This window comes from Tympanuchus pallidicinctus, unplaced genomic scaffold, assembly GCF_026119805.1.
Source record: "Tympanuchus pallidicinctus isolate F22 unplaced genomic scaffold, pur_lepc_1.0 scaffold5, whole genome shotgun sequence".
Taxonomy (NCBI): Eukaryota; Metazoa; Chordata; class Aves; order Galliformes; family Phasianidae; genus Tympanuchus; species Tympanuchus pallidicinctus.
In genome coordinates this window covers 40,522,379-40,534,516 of record NW_026294769.1, presented here as the reverse complement: position 1 = coordinate 40,534,516, position 12,138 = coordinate 40,522,379, and the positions used below count along the sequence as shown (strand labels likewise).

General features: G+C 42.4%; 1 protein-coding gene across 3 annotated transcripts in view; it reads left to right on the top strand.

The window, feature by feature from the left end:
- Positions 1-12,138, top strand: part of CA8 (carbonic anhydrase 8) — a 71,599-nt gene that overhangs the window by 17,555 nt on the left and 41,906 nt on the right. For all 3 annotated transcript variants that reach the window (XM_052703934.1, XM_052703935.1, XM_052703933.1), the window contains exons 4-5: positions 8,881-8,976; positions 11,719-11,781. In XM_052703934.1, coding sequence (XP_052559894.1) covers positions 8,881-8,976; positions 11,719-11,781 — 159 coding nt within the window. The remainder of the gene's footprint in view (positions 1-8,880; positions 8,977-11,718; positions 11,782-12,138) is intronic.

Genomic DNA, 12,138 nt, shown 5'->3' with positions numbered 1-12,138 from the left:
GCCGTATGGCTAGGCCGTGTTGCCATCCATTATTACTAGCTGAAATCCTCAGCTTTATTTCAACCTTCTTAAACCAGGAGAAAGACTATATGTCAGCTCTTGTTAGGCATCTGGAGTTTTCCATTCGTACCATTCCCTCCTCAGCTTTTATAGCATGTTGTGGATGAAGTGGGAATGTACCGGTCTGTAACAGAACTGGGTAAGTCCAGGAGAACAGTTGTTAAGTTCTACAATAGTTAGCAGAGCAGTTGTTTTTATATCAACCATATAAAATCTAACAGGAACAAGTGCCAGACTCTGCACTTCACAAAGGGCAACGCTGGATATACAAACGGACTGGGAGACAAGAGCCCTTCAGAAAAGAATCTGGGGTTGCTGGTTGACAGCATGTTGAATCTAAGTCAGCAGTGTGCCCCAGCAGCCTAAAGGGCCAACTGTACCCTAGGGTTTACCAGCCCCAGTGCTGCCACAGGGAGAGGGAAGGGGCTGTCCTCTCTGCTCTGTGCTGTGCAGCCTCGCCTCAAGCACAGGGTGTTATTTGTGTGCCACAATATAAGAATGACAAAAAACTATTTGAGAGCATCCACGGGACAACTACAAAGATGATGAAGGGTCTGAAGGGCAAGGTGTATGAGAAGAGGCTGAGCTCCCTGGGTTTGCTTAGCCCAGAGCAGAGGAGCTGAGGGGAGGCCTCATGGTTGCTGCAGCTGCTCACAGGGAGTTGAGGGGCAGCACTGAGCTCTGCTCTTTGTGGCACCAACAGGGGGCATTCATCTTTGTCAGGGTAGGAGAGGGTGGGGGTCTACATTCTTGGTCTGTAACAGTACTGGACTAAGCAGACTTTTCTGGTGCTTGTAATTGTCAGTTGCATAGCTAAAAAGCAGTAGCCTAGTTCTGACTGGGGAACAAGCTTTTTCAGAAGATTCATTTATACTTGATGCAGCATGCACTGGAAAAAGACATGATAGTGACTTTCTGATGTTGCAAGAGTCAGGTAATCTCAGGTGAAAGTAGGCTTAGGTGAAACTTACTCACTAGGTGACATTTAGTAATGGTCTCAGAAAAAGTCACCATTTGAGAGTCAATCAAAAGTCATCATTTTAGTGGTTGTGGGTAATTAACGTCTGGTTTCCTGATCAGAGAGAAGATGGGCCAGGCTCTTTGAGAAGTGTGAAAGAGCAGAGGAAATTAGCGTGCAGCAAGAGAGATGGGAGGAGAAAAAGCTCTTCACTATGAGGGAGATGAAATGTAGAAGAGGCTACCCAAAAAGGTTGTGGGATCTCCATCCTTGGAGATACACAGAACTTGGGCTGACAAGGCTCTGAGCAACCTGATCCAACTTTGAATTAGTAGGTGACTTTGAAGTTGTTGCTACTTTGTATGGAGGAAGGAGGATTTGCATCAATTGGCCTTTAGAGGCTCCTTCCAGCCTGCATCATTCTGTGATTCTGTGGTTTTAAGTGCAAATTAAGAATACAGTAAGGCCAGCAACAGATCTTAAAAGATTGTTTTTGATCATTGCAAAGATCCACCTAGCAGCCAGTGCCTTAGAAGAAAAATGTGCATGTTCTTGTAATACTTTTTTATTGATAGAAGCTGGCTTCCAGAACTAATAAATGTACCAGGTCAAATAGAGTGACTTCGATTCTTGCCAGCATTCATCATCCCAGTGACTTACTCTGTGTAAAAGGCCTTTTTGTGCTTATACAAGAAATGTTTTCCATGATAGAGAAAGGAACTCATTGAAGTGTGAGGTTTTCATTTGTTTATTGCATTTAAAGCCCCAAACTCAGGTCCTTACTCAGTTTTGAAGCAGTGTTGATTTGAGATAGCTAACTAGTTAATGTCAGCATCTGTTTTCCCTGGGCAAGGACATCAGGACTAGGATCAAAGGTCTTTTGGTTGAGAGAGAACCAAGTGAAAATTAAGACAATCCTCAAGATTTGTTCTATACCAAATAATCCTTCTGTGGAGTTCACTTTGCTGCCTGGAATAATTCCTTAATCTTTCCTGGGAGGGAGAATCTCTCCAGCTGTTCATGAAACAAATCAGCTCAATCAGTACTTGGTTATTGTTTGCTTTTATGAATTTTCAGTTTATCCAACTTTAAGGATTTTACGTCACTGCTATAGTTCTTTAATTTACAACTGGAATATTAAAAGGCACCAGATAATTTTGTATTTTGCAATGCTAAGGAGTTTCTCACACTCTTCTGGTATATCTGTAAAAATACGCTGTCTACCATTCCAAGTCAGCTATGACAATCAGTGGCACAGCTCACTCATTCTGGTTGTATAGAAACAACCTCATTACTGATTATCAATGTGTTAGCTGGCAACTTGAACAGCATTTCTCCTGCTTTAGTTTGTTTGTACCCAAAACAAAGCTCACACTGGTGAGCACTGTCAATACACTGAGCTGGTTATTTAAAAAACCCGTATAATTGTGTTCTCATCAGAGGCTGGCACCCACCACTTCTGAGCAGGCACTCTCAAATCAATGTCTCAAATCAATATAGCTGTCAAATCAATGTAAAACTGAAGGTTTTACCAAAACACAGATCACTGATCTAGTAAGTTGCCCTGGCTGCTATGAAGTTGTCAGTGTATGCACTGACATTGATAGTTTGAAGACTTGTAAAAGCACTGAGGTCTTTCCTCTGTGCACATCTGATTCCCATTAATATTTACAAAAGTTACAGGCCATGTTGTTTGTGCACTATCCTCTTTGGCAAATTCTGTTTGTAGTCTTTTTGCTGTCATTTTTTCTTTTACTGTTATCTGATGTTTGTTCTGATGCCATATTGCAAAAAATCGAATAAACAGAAGGCCAAAGAGCTCTAGAAAGTCACACAAATACATAGGAAAAACCACAATTTGGAAGGAACATTTTTCAAAGGACACTTAGGATACTTAGGTCTTACAGTTTTCTTACTAATATTCCCCTTTCTGAATCCCTTGTTCATTGAATTATCCAGCCTTCATCTGAGCTACATTTTTACTGTTCTGTAGAAGAATAATTTTGATTTGGCTTCCATGTATTTAAACAGATGTTAATGTCTATTTAAATGTGTGTGCACAGGATTATTGGAAAGCAGAAGATGTGAGGCCTAATAGCTTCTTGTTAGGATGTATTTTGGCATTATTAATTTTCATTGGTTTTCCTGTCTCATTTCATCTCGTATATCCCTAATAACAGAACATTTTCTGTGAAGAGCTATTTCAAACATCACCTAGATTCAAAACATGGGAACATAATCACAGAATCGCAGAATTGTAGGGGTTGGAAAGGACCTCCAGAAATCGTCGAGTCCAACCCAAATGAATACCATGCGGAATGAGACCAGTGTTCCATCCAGTATTCCATCTGTAGCTGTGGCAGTAAGAGATGCTGTTTGAGAAGAACCTCAGCCTTACCACTTCCTGTGTTGTACTCTGTCATCTGTGAATTGTTGGATCTAAGGCTATATCTCTGCCTGTTCTTTTATCTGTTTGTGGACATTATTCATCCAACCCATTTATGAACCTGCTGGTACTGTGTGACTCCACAAGCGTTCATGGCAACAAGTTTACAACCCACTGTGTAAAGAACAGAGTGCTAATCTACTGTAATTATCTCTGCCTCTAAGGCAATAATGCAGAAGCATTTTTAACACTGACCAGAAATTTGTTCTACACTGAGCTAAAGAAACCTAGTACCCAAATTCTTGTTCCAAGGAGACTAACATTTATTTAAATCATTCTTGAGCAGAACCTCAAAGTTAAAGAAATCTTCAGACCAGAAAGTGAAGAACGTTTTAGTACCTTTGGTAACGTGGACTTTGTCGAGTCTTGCCTACATTAGCCTTAAGCACAACTCTTTGCATTATTTTCTCTTTGTAGTAGACCATCTTGACTTCCATTGAGTTGGTGGGGAGGAAAGAGGCTCTGAGGGTCTGCAGAGAATCTTCTTTCCCCAAGTAAATGGCAAGGCGTAAAGATACCCTTATAATGGGTAGCTCATACTTAACTTTCCTCATGTCCCCAAAGAGATGTGGGAAGAGGTGTATATATATACGCACATATATGTATATACACACCTATATACCTAGGCAGTATATATCATTAGTATAGAAACTGGTCTTTGCCCTGAAAAGCCTGATGTCTGAGACAGGCCGACAACCTGTTTCTGGATGCACTGGGGTTATTGCTGGTACAGCATGAAGTGCTTGTTCGTTTTCTTCTCTCCGAGGCTGTTTGCCTTTCAAATCTTCAGAAACAAACAATTGTCAGAACATGGAGAAACATCAGATTACAGACTTCACCTCCAAAGGAGCACAGCAAGCTGCTGAATGTCATGGCAGCCCTAGCCAGGACCTGCCTGTTGACACAGTCGAAGTAATGCTCTTTTTAAATTTGGCTATCGCTCTCAGCTCTATTGTTCCAGTCACCAAAGGAAAAGCTTGCTTTGACATTTCAAACAAAATGAATAGCGTTGCCATGTAGCATTGTTCTCCACAGCACCAAGGACGTTGCCATCAGGATTGCAGTCACTGCAACCTTTTTCGTTCCTGTGTGCGCTCCGCCTGCCCGCAGCTGGCTCACATTCCCTCCTGAATGTCAGGGCTTGGTTGGGGTGATGGGACTGCATGAGCCCCCTCTGGCGGATGGCTCCTGCACACTCCAGGCTCTCTCCGGAAAATGCAGTGCTTTATCTTCTTGAGTAGCAGCTGTTCTGTGTTGGGTGAAGTGAGGGATTGGGTTGTTATTGTTTGGTCCTTTGTTTTTATTCCTTTAAAAGCCAAAGGCAAATTAAATTTATAGAAAAGCTTGTAATGTACAGTAAAATATGACACCAAGTACATTCAAAATAAATTAGTTCTAACAAGGAGTATTTAGGTGTCTAGAAATTCTGTAGTCAAGAACATTTGTATTAGTGTTTTCATGTGCAATTTTTTTTTTTAAAATTTCCTTAGTACAACAAATGCCTTTAATTGACATAAATAGAATTATTTGCAATGATAGTTTGAAATTCAATTTGATTTATGATAGATTCATTTGGACTAGGGACTGGGGCAGGGGGATGCTGGGGATGCTGCTATTCCAGTGGATCCTAGATCCTCTATAAAGGTGGTGAGAGGGAAAGCCCAGCTGAAGTGTCTTTATACCAATGAACACAGCCTAGGAAATAAGCAGGATGAGCTGGAAACCATGATGTGCTTGGAAAGTTATGACCTTGTTGCTATCACAGAAACATGGTGGAATGACTCCCATAAGTGGAATACCACCATTGAGGAGTATCGCCTCTTTAGAAGGGTGAGGTGAGGTAGGAAGGGTGGGGGAGTTGCCCTCTATGTCAAAGAGTGGATAGACCTGAAAAACAGTCAGCAATAGGTTGAAAGCCTGTGGATTAGAATTAGGGACCGGACTAACAAAGGCCAGTTGGTAATAGGCACATACTACAGGCCACCTGATCAAGGGGAGACTGTTGATGAGGTTTTCTTGCTTCAGACACGGGAAGCATCGTGCTCACAGGTTCTCGTCCTGATGGGGGACTTCAGCCATCTGGATATCTGTTGGAAAGATCACACGGTGAGCTGCAGTAAGTCCAGGAGGCTCCTGGAATCCATTGATGATAACTTTCTGGTGCAAGTATTGAACAGACCAACCAGAGGTGAAGCATTGCTGGTCCTGCTGCTCACCAATGCGGAGGAGATCATTAAAGGCTTTAAGGTTGGTGGCAGCCTGGGCTGCAGTGACAGTGCCCTGGTTGAGTTCATGATCTCGAGGGATGTGGGCCTGGCAAAGAGTGGCATCAGGACCCTGAACTTCGGAAGAGCAAACTTTAAGCTGTTCAATGGACTGTTGGCCAAGATCCCCTGGGATGCTGTCTTTAAAAACAAAGATATTAAGGAGAGCTGGCTTCTCTTCAAGGATGCCTTCTTGAGAGCACAAGAACTCTCCATCCTTTTGAATAAGAAAGCGGGCAGAAGAGGTAGGAAACTGGCATGGCTTGGCAAGATCCTGCTGGGCAAGCTGAGGGCAAAGAAAGGTGCATACAAGCTCTGGAAACAAGGGCATGTCACCTGGGAAGAATACAGGGATGCTGTCTGGACTTGCAGACGTGGGGTCAGAAGAGCCAAGGCACAGGCAGAACTGAATTTGGCGAGGGTCATGAAAAATAATAGGAGGACATTTTAGAGGTACATTGGCCAGAAGAGACAGGCCAAAGCGAGTGTGCCTCCTTTGGTAAATGTAAAGGAGAACTTGCTTCAACGGACGAAGAGAAGGCTGAGGTACTGAATGAGTTCTTTGCCTCGGTCTTCACTGGCAGCCAGGATTCTAATATTTATCACGTCCCTGAGCCCTGCATCCTGGTCCCTCTAGGTGGGGACCGGGGCAGTAAATCCCCCCCACTGTAAGGGCAGAGCAGGTCTGAGACCGCCTGATGAGACTGAAAGTATACAAGTCTATGGGGCCGGATGGTGTGCATCCCAGGGTTCTGAAAGAGCTGGCCAAAGTGGTTGCTGAGCCGCTCTCCATCATATTTGAAAAGTCGTGGCTGTCAGGTGAGGTCCCAGATGACTGAAGGAAGGGTCACGTCACTCCCATTTACAAGAAAGGAGCAAGGAGGACCCAAGGCTGGTGAGTCTCACCTCTGTGCCTGGGAAGATCATGGAACAGATCCTCTTGGATGACATGCTTGATCACATGAGGAATGAGCGTGTGATCTGAGACAGCCAGCATGGCTTCACCAGGGGAAGGACACGCTTGGCCAATCTGGTGGCATTCTATGATGGAGTGACAGCATTGGTGGACAAGGAGAAGGAGACCAATGTCATTTACCTGGACTTGAGCAAGGCCTTTGACATGGTCCCCCACTGCATCCTTATCTCCAAATTGGAGGGATGTGGATTTGATGGGTGGGTCACTCGATGGATAAGAAATTGGTTGAAAGGCCACAGACAGAGGGTTGTCATCAATGGCTCTATGTCCACGTGGAGGCCGGTAATGAGCAGCGTCCTCCAGGGATCTGTCTTGGGACCGGTGCTCTTTAAAATCTTCATCAGTGACATCGATGATGGAATCAAGTGCACCCTCAGCAAGTTTGCTGATGACACCAAGCTGAGTGGTGTGGTTGACACGGTGGAAGGAAGGGATGCCATTCAGAGGGACCTCGACAGACTTGAATGGTGGGCTTGGGTGAACCTAATGAAATTCAGCACAGCAAAGTGCAAGGTTTTGCACTTGGCTGGAGGAATCCCAGGCGTCCGTACAGACTGGAAGGAGCGGTCCTTGAGAGCAGCCCTGTGGAGAAGGACCTGGTGGTCCTGATGGATGAAAAACTTAACATGAGGCAGCAGTGTGCTCTTGCAGCTCGGAAAGCAAATGGTATCCTGGGCTTCATCAAAAGAGGGGTGGCCAGCAGGGACAGGGAGGTGATTGTCCCCCCTCTACTCTGCTCTTGTGAGGCCCCATCTGGAGTACTGCCAGTACGAGAAAGACAGGGAGCTGTTGGAGAGGGTCCAGAGGAGAGCCATGAAGATGATCAAGGGGATGGAGCACCTGCCCTAGGAAGACAGGTTGAGGAAACTGCGCTTGTTCAGCCTGGAGAAAAAAAGGCTGTGGGATGACCTCACTGCAGTCTTTCAATCTTCTTTCCCTCTTGGGAGAGGAACTGAAACCTGCGGTCCCTCAGTTAATTCCTGCTCTGTCAGAAGCAGTTACTGGGCAAAACTGAAACACCAAATAGAAAGATACGCTGTCTGTTTTAAAAACTACTGTGCCTGAATGTGGAAATGATGTTAAGTAAGAGAATTACACTTCTTACACATTTCCAATCAAAATACTGATCACTTGATTTTACTACAGAATGGATGTTAAATGGAGTTAAATTTAAGAATGCACACTTTTTAAAGCTGTTTGGAGTGTGCAGACGTCATTGGCAAATAAACTTAAAAGCAACTGTGCTTAGGATGCCTAAACTCTGCAATGTTACCAAATCCAGATGCAGAGAATACTTTTTAACATCAGTACTGGAAAAACTTATGCTTGCAATGCATGTTAGCTCACAGCAGATGGTAGTGTCTTTCTCTCCCAGCCTCCCCCTCTTTCCCTTCCTTCCATCCTTGCTTACACCCTTCTGGCCTTCCTTCCTGTCTGTTTGTCAGTTTCATAGCACTTTTCTCAAACGTCACTTCCCAAATCATGCCAGACAGCTCTGACACCTCACTTGAACAGACTTCATGTTTACCATCCGGTGTCTCCTGCCTGACCTGTATCCATTCAATCCTGTAAGTCAAAGAAGGCAGTTGAGGGCCCTCATTTTCCTCTTTAGCATCTCTTTCTCTCCTGTCCTGAAGGTGCTTCTCGAGCCATTTTCTCTGCTTAACTTCTTCTCTGTTTAACCTCTCCTGATATCACTTCACTACTTTTACTACTGAGATTTGAATGACTCGTCTTATAAGATGATGTTTGAGACAAGTATCATTGAGATAGGCATTCAGCCAGTCAAGTGCATATCTGGACAGCCTATGTCCATAATCATGGTCATACCTGGCAGACTGAGAGGCAACGCTGCCAGTCTGGATTAGCTACATTGTTTATTTCAGTATTCAAAGTAAGAGAGTTACTGTAATCTACACCTTTGTTATTGACATTTGGTAACTGACCATAAATAATTTCTTCTGCAGCTTTTTTTTTTTTCTCCCTTGGAATATCTGGTGTTTTTAATAGAAATGCATTTATGTATACATGCATAGACACAGGCATGTACATGCATGTATATGCTCAAGCATGTGGAGGCCTTGTTAATTGAAATTAATTTCTGGTGGTTTTTTTTTTTTCTTTTTTTAAATGCAAAACTTTTCTGTACTGATCTATTTATACTTCTTTGTTTCAGCTTCATCTAATGCACTGGAACTCCACACTATACAGCAGCATTGATGAAGCAGTAGGGAAGAAGCACGGCATAGCTATCATTGCTTTATTTGTACAGGTAAGTTTCCTGTGCTGCATGTGTTAGCGTGCGATGTCATTTGTGTGAGGAAAATGGGTTCCTTCACATTTTCTTTCATTTTTAATAATTTCTTAAAATAAAATATTGTATAACTGGTGGGATTCTACTCAAAAGACAGTTCTCTGTCCTTTTGTCTGTGCATATGCTAAATGAATAAATCTTGCTTAAATGGTATATTTAATGTACATTAGTTAAAGAAGAGTTGATACGTAATCAAGCCATCTGACTGTAATTAGGCATCTGTTCACCGTGCCTGTGAGGGGACCTGTCAGGAGGTGGAGGTGCTTCGATATCTCTCTGATGTGTTCTTCTCCATTCCAGCCCAAGCCTGCTGTGCAGGAATTGGGGAAATACACAGAAGAGAGGAGGAAAGAGGAAAAGAAAACCTAATGACCCATTGACCCAAAAGCCAGTAGTAGAATGGTGTCTTTTTAAATACAGGTGCAAGCATATTACTTCACATGGGAGAAATGTGAGATAAGATCACATTATTCAGAGACATCAGACTGGTGTTGTAATGAATCTTCTGGAGACTCTCAGAAGAGCCAGAGACACAGAGACTTGAGGCTTACTGGGGAGAAGATGTGCAAGCTGGGAAGTTAGGCCCATAATCTAATTGCTGTTGAAAATTTTTCAAGGGCTTCACCCTATAAAGTTGACTATCAGTTTCTCATCATTCTCATGAGAAGTGGCAAACGTTTTTATTTAAATGGATTGGTAGGAAGAAGTTTAGAATTCATGCTTAGATCAAATGGTTTTTCTTTCACAGTGATATTAATTTGTCATTTTTCATTACAAGTTTGTGAATGCCTTTGAGCTTTACCTCTGTTGGAATGTAAAGGTACATTGGTTATGTCTCCAACACTGAGATAGAACTGCTAAAAATGGAAGTTAGAAAGTTTTTATTCTCTCAGTTCTGTATCCTGGAGGGCTGTGTCATAATTGCTTATGTAAGTCACCTTCTAATTCCAGCAGAGGTAACCTTGGAGATGGTTAGAAAGTTATATGTAAGTTCTTAAACAAACATAAAACTTAAATGATACATTTTCTATTTCTGGACTCCCATTTAATCTGAGTTTTTAATCATTCCAAAGTGCTTTTTCATTTGCCAGGAAGCCCCATCCAATCTGGCCTTGAAAACTTCTAGGGACGGGGCAGCCTGTTCCAGCACCTCACCACTCTCTCTGTAAAGAATTTCCCCTTGACATCCAACCTAAATCTCCCCTCCCTCAATTTAAAACCATTTCCCCTTGTCCTGCAGTTATCAACCCTTTCAAAGAGTTGATTCTCCTCCTGTTTGTAGGCCCCCTTTAGGTACTGAAAGGCTGCAATGAGGTCACCCCACAGCCTTTTTTTCTCCAGGCTGAAAAAGCCCAGTTTCCTCAGCCTGTCTTTCTAGGGCAAATGCTCCAGTCCCCTGATCATCTTTGTGGCTCTCCTCTGGACCCTCTCCAACAGCTCTCCGTCTTTCTTGTACTGGGGGCTCCAGACATGTTCGAAATGATTTTAATATCTTTTATCAATTTGAAGATTTTAAATAGAAATTCCTTTTTTTTTTTTTTTTTTTTTTTTGAGAAAAGAGAAAATTCTCTTAATTTTCTAGAAATAGAAGTTACATTTTATTGATGTTCAATTATCTCCTTCCAATAGCTATTATATCATTTGTAAGGGCAGTCCAGTGAGGTTGTGGATGCCCTCTCCTCAGAAGCATTCAAAGCCAGGCTGGATAGGACCTTGAGTAACCTGGTCTGGAGGGAGGTGTCCCTGCCCAAAGCAAGGGGTTTGGAACTAGGTGATCTTAAAGGTTCCTTCCAACCCAAATTATTCTATGAGTCAGTGCTTCAATGATTCTTTGATTCTACTCCAAAAAATCCCAATAAATGAACAAATTTCATCCAGCTCTTCTGTTCTTACTTATGCCCATTTCATTCCTCACCTCCTATGTGTATGCACTGGCAAAGAAGTCGAGCAGAAAGCTGTTCTGAATGTTTCTGCTTTGCCAGTGTTGTTCTGAATGCAAAAGGTGGGGTCTTTGGATGGTGATGTAGATCAGAAGCAACTGAAATCAGCATACAGAGTGAAAAACATTCGTGGAAACTGGTTTATTTTGAAAACCCCATCTTCCACACCTTGAAGACATTCAGTCTTCAAGGACAGTGCTGCAGAGAGCCAGGCTTTTGCCTGCAGAAGCCGGAGGTGCATGGAGGGGGAGGATCTGCCATTCTGCACTGTGGAGGCAGGGAAGAAACAATCCCTTGCGCCTCAGAGCCAGATTAGCAGCACCATGGGAGCAAATTCAAAAAGTATCCATCATGTTTGTTCATTCTGTTCCTTTCTATGTGCTTTTCTGACAAAAAACTGGTAAGGACAAATTGTATTCTTGGCATTTGTCTGTCACAGTGCTGCATGATTTTGAATTTACTTACAGTATATGCTACAAAACAGGCTTACTCAAAACTTACCAGATTTAACTATGGCTTTTGTTCTGTCAGTTTCTGTCTTCATGTTGAAGTTTTTAAAATCCTGTTGAATTTTGGCTGATGCCTGTATAGAGATTTCATTGTTTGGAATTGCTGTGTATCAGTATATTTGATTAACACGAGGTTGGGTAGCTTAACTCAAAACAATTTCAGAACTTAGTGTACTGATTGATTTCTGTCTTGCCTTATAGGTTCAGAAACAGCAAAAGACTAAATTTCATCTTTGCTTATTTTATTTCAGATAGGAAAAGAGCATGTAGGCCTAAAGGCTGTAACTGAAATTCTCCAGGACATCCAGTACAAGGTAAGACATCATCTGAAGAGATGCTTCCCTCACAAACGAGATGAAGTAAGTGTGTGAAAAGTGTGTATGAAACACTGAAACCGAAAGAATGTTTTCAAACTCCTTTATAGTAAAACCATGTGTGAAAGCTGTAGTTCAGTGGCCTACATCAGAAGCTCAGTATTTTACAGTGTTTTCATTTAATATATAGTCTTTGTAGTTAAATGCCTTTTTGTGATGTCCAAAAATTTGATCTGTCTGATTGATAACTGATTTCAAGTATCACCTTTCCAGTGATTATCAGTATGGAGTCAGAATGAATGTAAGCATTGTTACAGAATGCTTAGTGAACACTAATAACAGCATTTCCAAACTTGT